The 14,508-nt window shown below is 54.3% G+C and overlaps 1 protein-coding gene across 2 annotated transcripts in view; it reads left to right on the top strand.

The window, feature by feature from the left end:
• Positions 1-1,378: 1,378 nt before the first annotated feature.
• LOC105488574 (RNA binding protein, mRNA processing factor 2) overlaps positions 1,379-14,508 on the top strand; it is a 40,058-nt gene continuing 26,928 nt past the window's right edge. The window contains exon 1 of one of the 2 annotated variants that reach the window (XM_011752783.3): positions 1,379-1,736. In XM_011752783.3, the coding sequence (XP_011751085.1) occupies positions 1,650-1,736 (87 nt within the window). In that variant the 5' untranslated portion in view covers positions 1,379-1,649. Of the gene's footprint in view, positions 1,737-2,209; positions 2,303-14,508 lie in introns of those variants that run through there. The other variant, XM_071099360.1, reaches the window with a different exon arrangement.

Consider the following 14,508-nt stretch of genomic DNA (forward strand, 5'->3'; position numbering starts at 1 on the left):
GCGTCGCTTCCATACTAAAACCTAGCTGCTAAGACCTAGCTTGGCGGGTTAAGCCAGGACAGAAACTAGGCGTCGGGCGGTAGATTACACTAGGTGATGCCCGACCCGGGCCAGGGTCCCGCGGGATTCCCCTCACTTCTCGCCAGTGGCTTCTAAGGCCGGATGGCGCCCCTGGCAGGGACCCCCGGGGTCGCAGCACGAGTCCAGGAGAAGGGGCACTGAGGAGGGACCCAGTTCTTCCACGGCTCAGCCGGCTGCGGCGCTTCCAGCGCTCCCCGAGGTGGGTGCGGGTTTCTAGGGCGGCTGCAGGGCCGGCCCCTATCGGCTGGGTTTTCAAATACAAAGGAAAACCGACCCAGAGGCCGAGCCCTGACCTGCGCGGGGGTGGGGTGTGGAGTCACGATGACCCCGCCCGAGCCTCCAGGCTGCTACATCCGTCCTTAGCCTTCGGGCTCGCAATAGGAGGTAGGGAAAGGTGTGAGGGGCACTGAGGTCAGGGGACGAGCGAGAAGACCCGAAAGCCAGGCGTGCTGAGGGCAAGGTGGGCAACAGAACCTTCTTGGTCATTCGAGGCACCCCTATCTAATGACCATTAGGGTCCCAACACTCGACTCCCCACCTAAGTCCTATTCAGATAGTGACTGGGAGGGGAAGGGAGTTTGAGATCCTAAGTCCCACCCTCTGGGCTGGGAGCCTGAGGCCAGAGAGGGGAAGTGATTTCCTCAAGGTCACTCAGCAAAACAGCGCCCAGCCCCGGCCAAAGCCCAGGTGTCTCCCAACCCCCTCCCCCGGCCATCATCCGCAGAACCCGGCTCCCTGGAGCTGATGTCTGGGCGACTGGATTTGGGGGCAAAATGAGTGCGTTGGACACCCCAAAACCGCAGGTCAAGATACAAGGGGAGTCGACGGCCCGGAAACCTCGCTGCGGGCGTCCCAAGCGCTAGGCCGCCAGGGCAGGGCCGTCCAGAGACTGGGGCGCTGGGTGCCGGGCACTGGGCTCCACCTCCTGCGGGCTGGGGCGCGCAGCGCGCGGCCCCTTTAAGAAAGTTCGCTGGGCGAGTTCATCAAAGTTTAAAAACTTGCCGTGGAGAAGGGAGCAGGGGAAGAGGAGAGAGTGAGAGCGCTGACCCAGGCAAGAGAGAGGGGAAAGGCCCGGCCGGAGGCCGGCGCGCCGCGGCCGGGACCGGGGCGAGCCCGTGGTGGGCGGTGGGGATTGGCTGCGCGTTCCCCCGGAGACCGTGCGGCAGGCGGGGGAGGGGGCTGGCCGGGCCCCAGCTGAGGCCGGTTCCGGCCCCCGCCCCCCGCCACCGCCCGGCGCCCGCCCCCTCCCCTGGCGCCCGCCCCCCGCCGCCGCCGCCGCCGCCGCCGCCGCCGCGGGCGCACTCGCCGGTCGCAGTGAAAAGGCGGAGGCGGCGGCCGCTCCAGCTCCCACTGCCTCCCCCGCCGCACCCCCTCCTCACCTCCTGCACCCGCCAAACTTAATGTGACCCTGGCCCGACGCGGCTGCTGCCCCTCTCACCGCCCCGCGGGTCCCCCGCCACCCGCTCCGCACCCGCGAGCGCACCTCTCCCCGCGCCCCTTCCCACTCCCCGCGGGGCCGGCGCCGCGCTCGCCCTCGCGTTCCTTCCCGCCGCCCCCTCCCCCGCACCATGAGCAACCTGAAGCCGGACGGCGAGCACGGCGGCAGCACCAGCACCGGCTCCAGCGCGGGCTCCGGCGGCGCCCTGGAGGAGGAGGTGGGTCGGTGGCCCCGGGACTTGCCGGGTGAAGCGCACGCGAGGCGGGCTCTGGAGAGGGCGAGCGGGGCCGGGGTGGCTATCGCTCCCAGCGCCTTCCCGCCGCTGCCTCTCGCCCGGGGAGGAGCGGCCCGTGTCCGCGGGCGGGGGCGTGCGGCCTGGACTGCCCCGCCGGACAGGCATTGTCTCCCCGCCCTCTCGGGCTTGAGGCGGGCCGCGCGCGCCGGCCGCCGTCCGGGCGTCCCGCAGTGGGCGAGAGGCGCCGCGTCCGTTCCACGCCTGCCGCCCGCGCGCCCCTGGCTCCCCACCCCGGACCTGCTCGCCGCCCTCCTCCGAGGACGCACCTCCCGCGTGGCCAGGACCGCGCCTCGGCGGCACGGAGCTGAGCGGGATTAGCACGGCCCGAGGGCAGCACCCTCACTCCACTGCCTTTTCCACCCTGACCCCCTCCCCGTGACCTTGGAGGCTTGGGCCGGCCGACTGGCCGGCTTCTCGGTTCACGCGAGCTGTTGTCATGGGGGTGGGCGGGCTTTCTTCACAGCCCCAGAACCTGGGCTTTAGCAGAGGTGAGCCCACAGTTTAATTAGTTTGGAAGGAGATGACTAAAGACACTCAGTTCCTCCTTCTCTTCTCTCTGGGTTTGTCCTGGCAGCCAAGCCAGGACCCCAAAGCTGGCCTGGGTGGGATCCTGCCAGGAGGGGCGAGATCATGTCGTCCACCGGCCATGTGCGAAAGGGAGGGAGTGTGAGGCGGCTCCGTGGAACTGCCAGCAGCTGGGTGGTTAATGGATGGTAGGGAGGATGTGTGTGCGGGGTGGGGTGCTGGATAAAAGCCTCAAAGCTATCAGTGAATAGGGACGAGGAGCTAGGCTGCCGGAGACAAGAACTGGAGTGAAAGGGGACAGGCTTCGCAGGGCCTCTGGCCTCTGCTGCGTCATTCCAGGGGTGAGAGACCCTTCCTGCCCCTGCCCTGGCGTGTTCTCGCCCAGGAAACCAAAGGCTGGTTATCCACCTTGGGCGTCCTTCCCCTTGGCCTGGGGGAAAAACCGCAGAGCTCCTGGTGTGGACTGGTGTTGCCTCCTCCCCTTGTGCTGAGGGGTTGGTGCAGAATGGCGCCGGTGGTCCTCGGCTGGGCTGGGCTAAGCGCCGCCGGCTCCCACTCGGCAATTCAGAGACCTTCAGCTAGCCCCAGTCGATGAGAATCTAGGTCTGGATCCCCACTTTTTGGCGGAAGGGGAAGGGAAGAATATACAGCTGTGACATCTGTCCGCTAATGGTTTGAGTGTGGTGGGTTTGTTTGGGCTCCACCTTGCCCTCCTTGTACCTTGATGCCAACCGGCCCTTGGCTTTGGGGATCTTGCCCCCATCCTGACTCTACCTGGCTGTTCAGAATCTCCCTTGACAGTTGAGGAGGGTGACAGGGTTGCTAGTATACTTGGAGTCTCTGCTTGGCCCCCTGCCATGGACTGAAACTGGGGGAGAGCATGTCTCTTATGAAGCTGGGTGGGGACCCAGAACCCCACTTCTGCTAAAGGGTCGACTTCAGTGGGGACTTCACACTGCCCAAGAGGCAGTAACTGGACAAACTCTCAGACCCACTGCTGTTGGGTGAGAAGGGTGACCCATGTGGCCATTCTAAAGTCTTGAAAAAAGCGTTTGAGGTTTTAGCCACTCCTTTCTAAGTACCTTTTCTGGGAAAGAGGGCAGGATCTTCAAAAAGTGAAATCCCTACCATTTCTCCTTGGGGATTGAGATGGCCTGCGGCCCTATGGTGGTTTAAAGTGAATGCACTTGCGAAAGGGCATGGTGGGCTCGCATTTAGCAGAGGTCCAAAACGAAGGGTTCTGAGGGTCTCCTGGAGCCCAGTGTCTGTCTGGTCTGGTAAGGGAAAGGGTTGTCGCCCAAGCCCTGGCCTAGTCTTCTGAATAGTGGGCCATGAGCTCCTCTGCTGGTGGCTCCATCTTGGATTGGTGGTGTAGGCTGGAACTGGAATCCTCCCTGTAGTTTAGATGCTCCCTAGGCAGTCAGTTCTGCAACCCCTAAGAGCCACCATCTGGAGAATCAATGTTAGCAGTGGTGGTTTACTCCCATGGCTGACTCAGGCAGGCTCTTCCCAGTCAACTATTGGAGACTAGCGAGAGCAAGCCCAGGAAACCAAGGAATGCTGCTGCACACCATAAGACCTCAATTCCTAGAGGTGCTGGGTCACTGGAGAAGGGAGTGTATTTTCATGGTTCTGGGAGTTATCAGTGGGGCTGCCTGTCCTGAACTGCTTTGGATAGCCTTAACTCTGCCTGCTTGCCTGCCTTACCTATAGGCTTTATCCATGTCATACCCATTAAGTTCTCTTTCTGGACCCAGGGGTTAAGGATACAAGGGAATAATTCTCAGCCTAGGAGGTGAGAAGGACTTGCCAGGAAGTGGTGGTATGTGAAATGCAATGGTAGATAAAATAAAGGCATATCAGCACATGGTACCATGGTGCTCCTGAGAGATTAGAGGTCAGTCTTCACAGACATGTGAGTGAGTAGGAGGAGCCAGGTTAGACCTGGGGGGGTGGAAAAGGCATTCCAAGAGGAGGGGGTCGCATGTGTAAGTGAGGGGGTAGGTTTGTGTAACCACATGGCTTGTTTGGGTGACTACCTGGAGTTTGCTATATTGCAGCAATATCAGGCAATGCAGCCATAATGAGAGTTTGGGTTTAGGGCAGTAATGACTGTGGGATTATGGGAAAATTGGCATTTTCCTGCCACTTGGGAAGATGTGTTCAGAGCTTTGATACCCTTTGAAAGCTAAGGAGGGCAGTAGGGAATTAAGGGGAGGAGCTGAATATCCCTCCCAATCTAGACGCTCCGCTGTCCTGCAGGTAAGTCTTGGCTGGAGCTGGAGACCACGTGAGGTAATACAGTACATGAACCTGCCCAGGGCAGGCTGTGTCAGTGCTGCCAAACTTCCGACCTAAACATGTCCTGTCTTAGTGATTCTCAAGGGATAACTGGGCAGTTACCGTGTCTCTGAGGAGGGGTAAATGTGATTTTTATTTTGAAAGTGGAGACCTTGCTTCCTGTTTGCCTTCCGTATCTATGAGTTCCCCATCCACAAATCCAGTTGTAGATAAAAAATACAATAATCAAAAATAATACAGGCCGGGCACGGTGGCTCCAGCCTGTAATCCCAGCACTTTGGGAGGCCGAGACGGGCGGATTACGAGGTCAGGAGATCGAGACCATCCTGGCTAACACGGTGAAACCCCGTCTCTACTAAAAAATACAAAAAACTAGCCGGGCGCGGTGGCGGGCGCCTGTAGTCCCAACTACTCGGGAGGCTGAGGCAGGAGAATGGTGTGAACCCGGGAGGCGGAGCTTGCAGTGAGCTGAGATCCGGCCACTGCACTCCAGCCTGGGCGACAGAGCGAGACTCCGTCTCAAAAAAAAAAAAAAAATACAAATAAATATAACAACTATTTACATAGCATTCACATTGTATTAGGTATTGTGAGTAATCTAGAGATGAGTTAAAGTATCCAGAAAATGTGCATAGATTTTTCTTTTTTTAAATTTTTTTGAAGGGGAGTTTCACTTGTCACCCAGGCTGGAGTGCAATGGCGCGATAGCTCACTGCAACCTCCGCCTCCCAGGTTCAAGAAATTCTCCTGCCTCAGCCTCCCTAGTAGCTGGGATTCCAGGCGCCCGCCACCATACCTGGGTAATTTTTGTTTTTTTAATAGAGACGGAATTTTACCATGTTGGCCAGGCTGGTCTTGAACTCCTGACCTCAGGTGATCTGCCCACCTCAGCCTCCCAAAGTTCTGGGATTACAGGCCTGAGCCACCGTGCCCATCCTTTTTTTGTTTTTGAGACAGACTCTGTTGCCCAGGTTGGAGTGCAGTGGTACGATCTCGGCTCACTGCAACCTCCTCCTCCCAGGTTCAAGTGATTCTCCTGCCTCAGCCTCCAGGATTGCAAGTGCACACCACCATGCCTGGCTAATTTTTGTATTTTTAGTAGAGATGGGGTTTCACCATGTTGGCCAGGCTGGTCTTCGACTCCTGACCTCAGGTGGTACACCCAGCTTGGCCTCCCAAAGTGCTGAGATTACAGACATGAGCCACTGTGCCCGGCCTGTGCATAGGTTATATACATGTTTTATATAAGGGACTTGAACATCGGGAGATTTTGATATCCAAGGGGGAACCCTGGAACCAGTCTCCCTCAAATATCGAGGGACAACTAACGGTACAAGGTGATATTAAGTTATAGTAATTTTTTTTTCTTTTTTTGAGATGGAGTCTTGCTCTGTCGCCCAGGCTAGAGTACAGTGGCGCGATCGCCGCTCACTGCAAGCTCCGCTACCTCCCAGGTTCACGCCATTCTCCTGCCTCAGCCTCCCGAGATGCTCCGCTACCTCCCAGGTTCACGCCATTCTCCTGCCTCAGCCTCCCGAGATGCTGGGGCTACAGGTGCCCGCCACCACGCCCGGCTAATTTTTTTGTATTTTTAGTAGAGACGAGGTTTCATCGTGTTAGCCAGGATGGTCTCCATCTCCTGACCTCGTGATCCGCCCGCCTCGGCCTCCCAAAGTGTTGGAATTACAGGCGTGAGCCACCGCGCCTGGCCAAGTTATAGTAATTTTTAAAAACCGCTTTTTTGAGGTATGATTAGCATATATAAGGCTGTATGTTTAGTGTATACAACTTGATGAGTTTGGAGACTGTTAGAGTAATTTTTAACTAGGAGGCACCCTGGAAGAGGGAGAGTGGTATTTATACTATTGGGTTGAGGGAGGATATAAGTTTCTAAGAGTTAAAAAAGTTTTTGCCAGCTTAACGGTAAGCTATAGAAAGGCAGGGGTTAATGGCAGCTAAGGGGACTACAGTTTGACCTGAGGGGCTTGGCCCTTCCCTCCACCTCATCCCAGTGTGTCTGGGACAGGCCTGCTTCTTACAGGCCTGGTACCCTAGAGCCCATCATGTGTCCTCAGAGGGGTGTCAGGCAGCAGCCAGGGCCCTGGGACCATTGGGTGCCTTGAAGTCAGCCCTCCCTGAGATGTGGGTGAACAGGTGCTTAGACTTGTGTGGATGGAACAGGGAGGGGGGCGTGGGAGGTGGGGGAAAGGCACTCTAGATGATTGCGAGGTAATTCCTAGATCCAGTGTGCTATTTGGGCACCTCCCTTTTCTTTAACATCAATAGCATTTGAAAGCGTCTGAGACATCTTGGTCTGCGGCTTTTTTTGAATATGAGGGAAGCGAGGCTTCTCTGTTTCTGGACACTCACCTAGAAGAAGGGCCAGGCAGATAGCAGTAGGAGGTCAGGTTCCCCTCCTCCCTGGGAGTTATCATGGATGTGTCCCCTCTGCCTAAGTAATCTAAGGGAGAGGCTGTACTAATAATAGTGAACCTGTATATTGTATTTATGCCAGGCATTGTTATATGTCCTGCACCATTTTAACTCTTAATTTAATCTTTGTAAGAGTATTATGAAGTACTTACATTATTATCACCATTTCATAAATGAGGAAAGTGAGGCACAGAGAGGTTAAATAACTTTCTTGTAGCTATTAAGTGGGGAGGTTGGGATTTGAACCCAACCTGGTTCAAAGAGTTTACTCTTAACCATCCAGTATACCTGCTATTGTGTTTTATATTAGGGATTTTGGTGAGACTTGAAGGTGGGGGAGAAAAGGTATCTGCAATTTTCTTTTTTTTTGAGATGGAGTCTTGCCCTGTCACCCAGGCTGGAATGCAGTGGTGCGATCTGGGCTCTCTGCAACCTCCGCCTCCCGGTTCAAGCGATTCTCCTGCCCCAGCCTCCTGAGTAGCTGGGATTATAGTCGTGCACCACTACACCCAGCTAATTTTTGTATTTTTAGTAGAAATGGGAAATGGGGTTTCACTGTGTTGGTCAGGCTGGTCTCGAACTCTTGACCTCATGATTGGTCCACGTCGGCCTTCCAAAGTGCTGGGATTACAGGTGTGAGCCACCACGCCCAGCCAGGTATCTGCAACTAAAGTTTCTAACAGCTGAGTTTTGGGTGATGCCAACCAGAAACCCAGAGACTGACTCCGGACTAGTTTCCTTTGGGTTGTTGGTGGCATCCCAAGACGGGTGATGGGGGGTGTCAGCCCCTGCTAGGAGGAGCCTTTTATCACAGATACTCTTTTTTTTTTTTTTTTTTTGAGACGGAGTCTCACTCTGTAGCCCAGGCTGGAGTGCAGTGGCCGGATCTCAGCTCACTGCAAGCTCCGCCTCCCGGGTTCACGCCATTCTCCGGCCTCAGCCTCCCGAGTAGCTGGGACTACAGGCGCCTGCCACCTCGCCCGGCTAGTTTTTTGTATTTCTTAGTAGAGATGGGGTTTCACCGTGTTAGCCAGGATGGCACAGATACTCTTTAGAGTTGTCGTTGCACGAAGATAATAAACCAAGCCAGTTTTATTTTATTTTTTATTTTTATTATTTATTTATTTTTTGAGATGGAATCTCGCTCTGTCTCCCAGGCTGGAGTGCAGTGGTGCGATCTCAGCTCACTGCAAGCTCCGCCTCCCAGGTTCATGCCATTCTCCTGCCTCAGCCTCCCTAGTAGCTGGGACTATAGGTGCCCGCTGCTACGCCTGGCTAATTGTTTGTATTTTTTTTTTTTGAGACGGAGTCTTGCTCTGTCACCCAGGCTGGAGTGCAGTGGCGCGATCTCGGCTCACTGCAAGCTCCGCCTCCCGGGTTCACACCATTCTCCTGCCTCAGCCTCCCAAGTAGCTGGGACTACAGGCGCCCACCACCACGCCCGGCTAATTTTTTGCATTTTTAGTAGAGACGAGGTTTCACCGTGTTAGCCAGAATGGTCTCGATCTCCTGACCTCGTGATCCGCCCGTCTCGGCCTCCCAAAGTGCTGGGATTACAGGTGTGAGCCACTGCGCCTGGCCTGTTTGTATTTTTTAGTAGAGACGTGGTTTCATCATGTTAGCCAGGATGAGTATTTTTTTTTTTGAGCAGAGGCAGGGTTTCACCACGTTGGTCAGGCTGGTCTCAAACTCCTGACCTCGTGATCCACCCTCCTTGGTCTCCCAAAGTGCTGGGATTACAGACATGATCCACGGCACCCGGCCTTAAATTCTTTTTTTAGTAAATGGGGTCTCGGCCAGTCGCAGTGGCTCATGCCTGTAATCCCAGCACTTTGGGAGGCCAAGGCGGGTGGATCACGAAGTCAAGAGGTCCAGACCATCCTGGCTAACACGGTGAAACCCCGTCTCTACTAAAAATACAAAAAAAGAAATTAGCCGGGCGTGGTGGCGGGTGCCTGTAGTCCCAGCTACTCTGGAGGCTGAGGCGGGAGAATGGCGTGAACCCGGGAAGCGGAGCTTGAAGTGAGCCAAACTCGCGCCACTGCACTCCAGCCTGGGCAACAGAGCGAGACTCCGTCTCAAAAAAATAAATAAATAGCTGGGCGCGGTGGCTCAAGCCTGTAATCCCAGCACTTTGGGAGGCCGAGGCGGGTGGATCACAAGGTCAGGAGATCGAGACTATCCTGGCTAACATGGTGAAACCCCGTCTCTACTAAAAATACAAAAAACTAGCCGGGCGTGGTGGCGGGCGCCTGTAGTCTCAGCTACTCGGGAGGCTGAGGCGGGAGAATGGCGTGAACCCGGGAGGCGGAGCTTGCAGTGAGCCGAGATCACGCCACTGCACTCCAGCCTGGGAGACACAGCGAGACTCCGTCTCAAAAAAAAAAAAAAATAAAATAAAATAAAATAAATGGGGTCTCATTGTCGCCCAGGCTGGAGTGCGGTGGCATGATCATAGCTCACTGCAGCCTCGATCTCCTGGGTTCAAATGATCTTCCCACCTCAGCCTCCCTAGTAGGTGGGACTACAAGCACCATGCCCGGCTAATTTTTTTTTTCCCCCCGAGATAGAGTCTTGCTTCGTTGCCCAGGCTGGAGTGCAGTGGCACGATCTCAGCTCACTGCAATCTCCGCCTCTTGGGTTCAAGTGATTCTCCTGCCTCATACTCCCGAATAGCTGGGATTATAGGCACCTGCCACCACACCCGTCTAAGTTTTGTATTTTTAGTAGAGATGAGGTTTCACCATGTTGGCAGGCTGGTCTCGAACTCCTGACCTTAGGTGATCCGTCTTCCTTGGCCTTCTAAAGTGTTGTGTTATAGGTGTGAGTCACTGCACCTGGCCCCTTTTAATTTTTTATAAAGACAGTGTCGGCTTTGCTGCCCAGGCTGGTCTCGAACTTGTGGCCTCAAGTGATTGTCCTGCCTTGCCTTCCAAACTGCTGGAAATACAGATGTGAGTTGCCAAGCCCAAGCAGTTTTATTTTAAATTCTCTACAAATGGCACGCTTCCTTATTTCCTGTACCTGGGGGTGACTGCTTTCACATAGTCCTCCACTACCCTTTGCTTTGGGCATTTTAACTAAAGAAATGATTCTTGCTCTAAAGAGCCATTTGGCTGATATTCTGGGGGGCATTCTTTTGTGTCTCCTTGTCTCTTTCTTTTCCACATATGGGCAGCCTGTTTAGTCTGCCCCAGAGAGAACCGGCTTGTATCCCACTCACGGAGGCCAGCCAGGTACTTTGACTCATGCCTGTAATCCCCTGCATTTTAAGAGGCCAAGGCAGGAGGATCACTTGAGCCCAGGAGTTCAAGACCAGCTTGGGCAACGTGATTAAACCCCGTCCTTACAAAAACAAAAAATTAGCTGGGTGTGGTGGTGCATGCCTGTAGTCCCAGCTACTCAGGAGGCTGAGGTGGGAGAATGGCTTGAACCTGGGAGGCAGGGGTTGCGGTGAGCTGAGATTATGCCACACTGCACTCCAGCCTGGGTGACAGAGCGAGACCTTGTCTCAAAAGAAAAAAAAAAATCCCACTCAAGGCTGGGACATGCTGGCTTCCTCTCCTCCCCATGTCCAGGGTGGGACTGACAAGTGCTGTAAGTAGAGGAAGCCATGGCTTGTGGATGCTGAGCCTTTGCTTGGCTCTCATGCTCTCAACCCTTTTATCCCACGGGTCCTCAGGACACTCCTGAGAACTGGAGGCAGAGTGAGTCCCGCCTGCCCTGAGTGCTGAGCTCCTGGTCCAAGATTACCCAGAACTGAACTACAGAGCTGGGTACTGGATCTGCTCTGGCATTGGTTATGGGTAGCAGCATCTGGTGTCATGTCACTTCCTCTGTCATCCGCCCATGGCTGCCCCAGAAGGATCCACATGCCTCTGGCAAAATAATGAGGCAGTGGGGCAGAACCTGTCCCCTACACTTCAGAAACGATGCTGCCTAGCTGGGCATGTTGGCACATGCCTGTAGTCTCAGCCTCTCAGGAGGCTGAGGTGGGAGGATCGCTTGAGCCCGGGAAGTCGAGGCTGCAATGAGCCACTATCCCACCACTGCACTTGAGCCTGGATGATAGAGCGAGAGACCCTGTCTTAAACAAACAAACAAAAAAAGTAAAAAACAAAAAAAACATGGTGGCTCACGCCTGTAATTCCAGCACTTTAGGAGACTGAGATGGGCAGATCACTTGAGCCCAGGAGTTCGAGACCAGCCTGGGCAATGTGGTGAAACCCTGTCCCTATTAAAAATACAAAAATTAGCCGGGTATGGTGGTGCACACCTGTAATCCCAGCTACTCAGGAGACCGAGGCAGGAGAATTGCTTAAACTTGGGAGGCGGAGGTTGCAGTGAGCTGAGAGGCGACAGAGTGAGACTTGGTCTCAAAAAACAAAAACAGGCCAGGCACAGTGGCTCACACCTGTAATCCCAGAACTTTGGGAGGCTGAAGTGGGTGGATCACGAGGTCAGGAGATCAAGATCATCTTGGCTAACATGGTGAAACTCCATCTTTACTAAAAATACGAAAAAAAGAAAAAAAAAAATTAGCCGGGCATGGTGACAGGTGCCTGTAGTCCCAGCTACTTGGGAAGCTGAGGCAGGAGAATGGAGGGAACTCAGGAGGCGGAGTTTGCAGTGAGCTGAGATTGTGCCACTGCACTCCAGCCTGGGCAACAGAGTGAGACTCCATCTCAAAAAAAAAAAAAAAAATGCCACCATTAAGTGGGAACTGTGGGCAACCCATGAGGCTTCATATGCCAGAACCCGTCCACTGCCTGCCCAGGCACCGGCTTGGCCTCCTTGTATTCTGCTTCTTCCTGCATTCCACCCTTTGATGGAGAGAGTATGGTTACCTCTGATACGTGCCAACACTAGACAGGTGGCAGGATTGTTGGGCCTTCCCTTCCTGAAGAGTGCACTGGTGGCTGTATCAGCGTTGGAGGCCTCTGGAGTGCAGCAGAGCCTGGGCGTGGTGGGAGCGTTTGCCTAGGCCCATCTGCCTTGGCTGTCAATCACTCACGGCCAACTGAGCAGAGGCTCTTGACTGTCACAAGCTATCAAGGCCGCCTCCAACCTCCAGGGAGGACGGGCAGGGCCTGACTTGGACCAGGCCATGGCAGAAGTCTGGAGTACTTAGCCCTTCTTTGTGGTTAACTGACCTCCCCCTCCCCAACTATCTTACGCTTTTAGTGCAGGTGGGGGCGGGGAACTAGGAGAGGATACTGGCATAGGAGCTGAGACCATTTCTTTTTTGTTTTTTGAGACGGAGTCTTGTTCTGTTGCCAGGCTGGAGTGCAGTAGCTCAGTCTTAGCTCACTGCAACCTCTGCCTCCCGGGTTCAAGCGATTCTCCTGCTTCAGCCTCCTGAGTAGCTGGGATTACAGGCACCTACCACCACACCCAGCTAATTTTTCACACTTAATCTTAGCCAAAAGGCAGAGAAACGATCTGGCTAATTTTTTGTGTTTTTAGTAGAGATAGAATTTTGCCATGTTGGCTAGGCTGGTCTTGAACTCCTGACCTAGTAATCCACCCACCTCGGCCTCCCAGAGCGCTGAGATTACAGGCGTGAGCCCCTGCGCCTGGCCCATTTTTGAAGAACTGTTGATGAAAAGGCTCTGCACCTTCCAACTTTTGCCTAGACTGGTCCTTTTTTTCTTTTTCCTGACACAGGATCTTGCTTCATTGTCCAGGCTGGAGTGTAGTGGCATGATTATGGCTCAATGTAGCCTCGAGTCCTGGGCTCAAGCAGTCCCCTAGCTTCAGCATCCTGAGTAGCTGAGATCACTGGTACACGCCACATGCCTGGCTAATTGTTTTTTTTTTTTTTTTTGAGATGGAGTCTTGTTCTGTCACCAGGCTGGAGTGCAGTGGTGTGATCTCGTCTCACTACAACCTCCACCTCCTGGGTTCAAGGGATTTTACAGTAGCTGGGACTACAGGTGCACACCAACACGCCTGGCTAATTTTTGTATTTTTCTTTTTTTTTTTTTGAGACGGAATCTTGCTCTGTTGCCTAGGCTGGAGTGCAGTGGCGCAATCTCAGCTCACTGCAACCTCCCCCTTTGTAAGTTCATGCCATTCTCCTGCCTCAGCCTCCCGAGTAGCTGGGACTACAGGCGCCCGCCACCACGCCCAGCTAATTTTTTAAAATTTTTAGTAGAGATGGGGTTTCACCATGTTAGCCGGGATGGTCTCAATCTCCTGACCTCGTGATCCTCCCATCTTGGCCTCCCAAAGTGCTGGGATTACAGGCGTGAGCCACCGCCCCTGGCCAATTTTTGTATTTTTAGTAGAGACAGGGTTTCCGCATGTTGACCAGGATGGTCTTGATTTCCTGACCTCCTGATCTGCCCGCCTCGGCCTCCCAAAGCGCTGGGATTACAGGAGTGAGCCACCATGCCCGGCCCCTGGCTAATGTTTTGACTTTTTGTAGAGATGAGGTCTCACTGTGTTGCCCATGCTGATCTTGAACTCCTAGGCTCAAGTGATCCTTCCCACCTCAGCCTCCCAAGGTGCTAGGCCTATATGCGTGAGCCACTGCTCCCAGCCTGGTTCTTGTTCTTTTTTTTTTTTTTTTTTTAAGATGGAGTCTCCCTCTGTCACCCAGGCTGGAGTGTAGTGGCCCGATCTCGGCTCACTGCAACCTCCACCTCCCTGCTTCAAGCAATTCTCCTGCTTCAGCCTCCCGAGTATCTGTGATTACAGGCGCACGTCACCATGCCTGGCTAATTTTTTTTATTTTTAGTAGAGACGGGGTTTCACCATGTTGGCCAGGCTGGTCTCAAACTCCTGTCCTCAGGCGATCCACCCACCTTGGCCTCCCAAAGTGCTGGGATTACAGGCGTGAGCCACTGCACCTGGCCAGTTCTTGTTTTTTTTTTTTTTTTTTTTTTTTTTTTTTTGAGATGGAGTCTCGCTTTGTTACCCAGGCTGGAGTGCAGTAGCACCGTCTCAGCTCACTGTCAGCTCCACCTCCCGGGTTGACGCCGTTCTCCTGCCTCAGCCTCCCGAGTAGCTGGGACTATAGGTGCCCGCCACCACGCCCAGCTAATTTTTTATATTTTTTTAGTAGAGACGGGGTTTCACTGTGTTAGCCAGGATGGTCTTGATCTCTTGACCTCGTGATCCGCCCGCTTCGGCCTCCCAAAGTGTTGGGATTACAGGCGTGAGCCACCGCGCCCGGCCTCTTGTTCTTGATGTATAGTCATGGCCATATCCAGGCACAGCTTGCGATGGAGGGTCCTACTATGTTTGTGGCAGGGAGCTGCAAACCAGAATGCAGGTTGCAGAAGCAGCTTCTACCTCTGAACAGAAACATTCTCCTGACAGGAGCATCATGTTAGGAAACATCTCTCCTGTCAGGTTTCATTTGCCTTTGTCAAGTGATGGGCTAGGTGTGGTGGGCTCGGGGCCGTGTGTTCATGCCAGCATAGCATCA

The sequence above is a fragment of the Macaca nemestrina genome, chromosome 7 (genome assembly GCF_043159975.1).
Source record: "Macaca nemestrina isolate mMacNem1 chromosome 7, mMacNem.hap1, whole genome shotgun sequence".
NCBI lineage: Eukaryota > Metazoa > Chordata > Mammalia > Primates > Cercopithecidae > Macaca > Macaca nemestrina.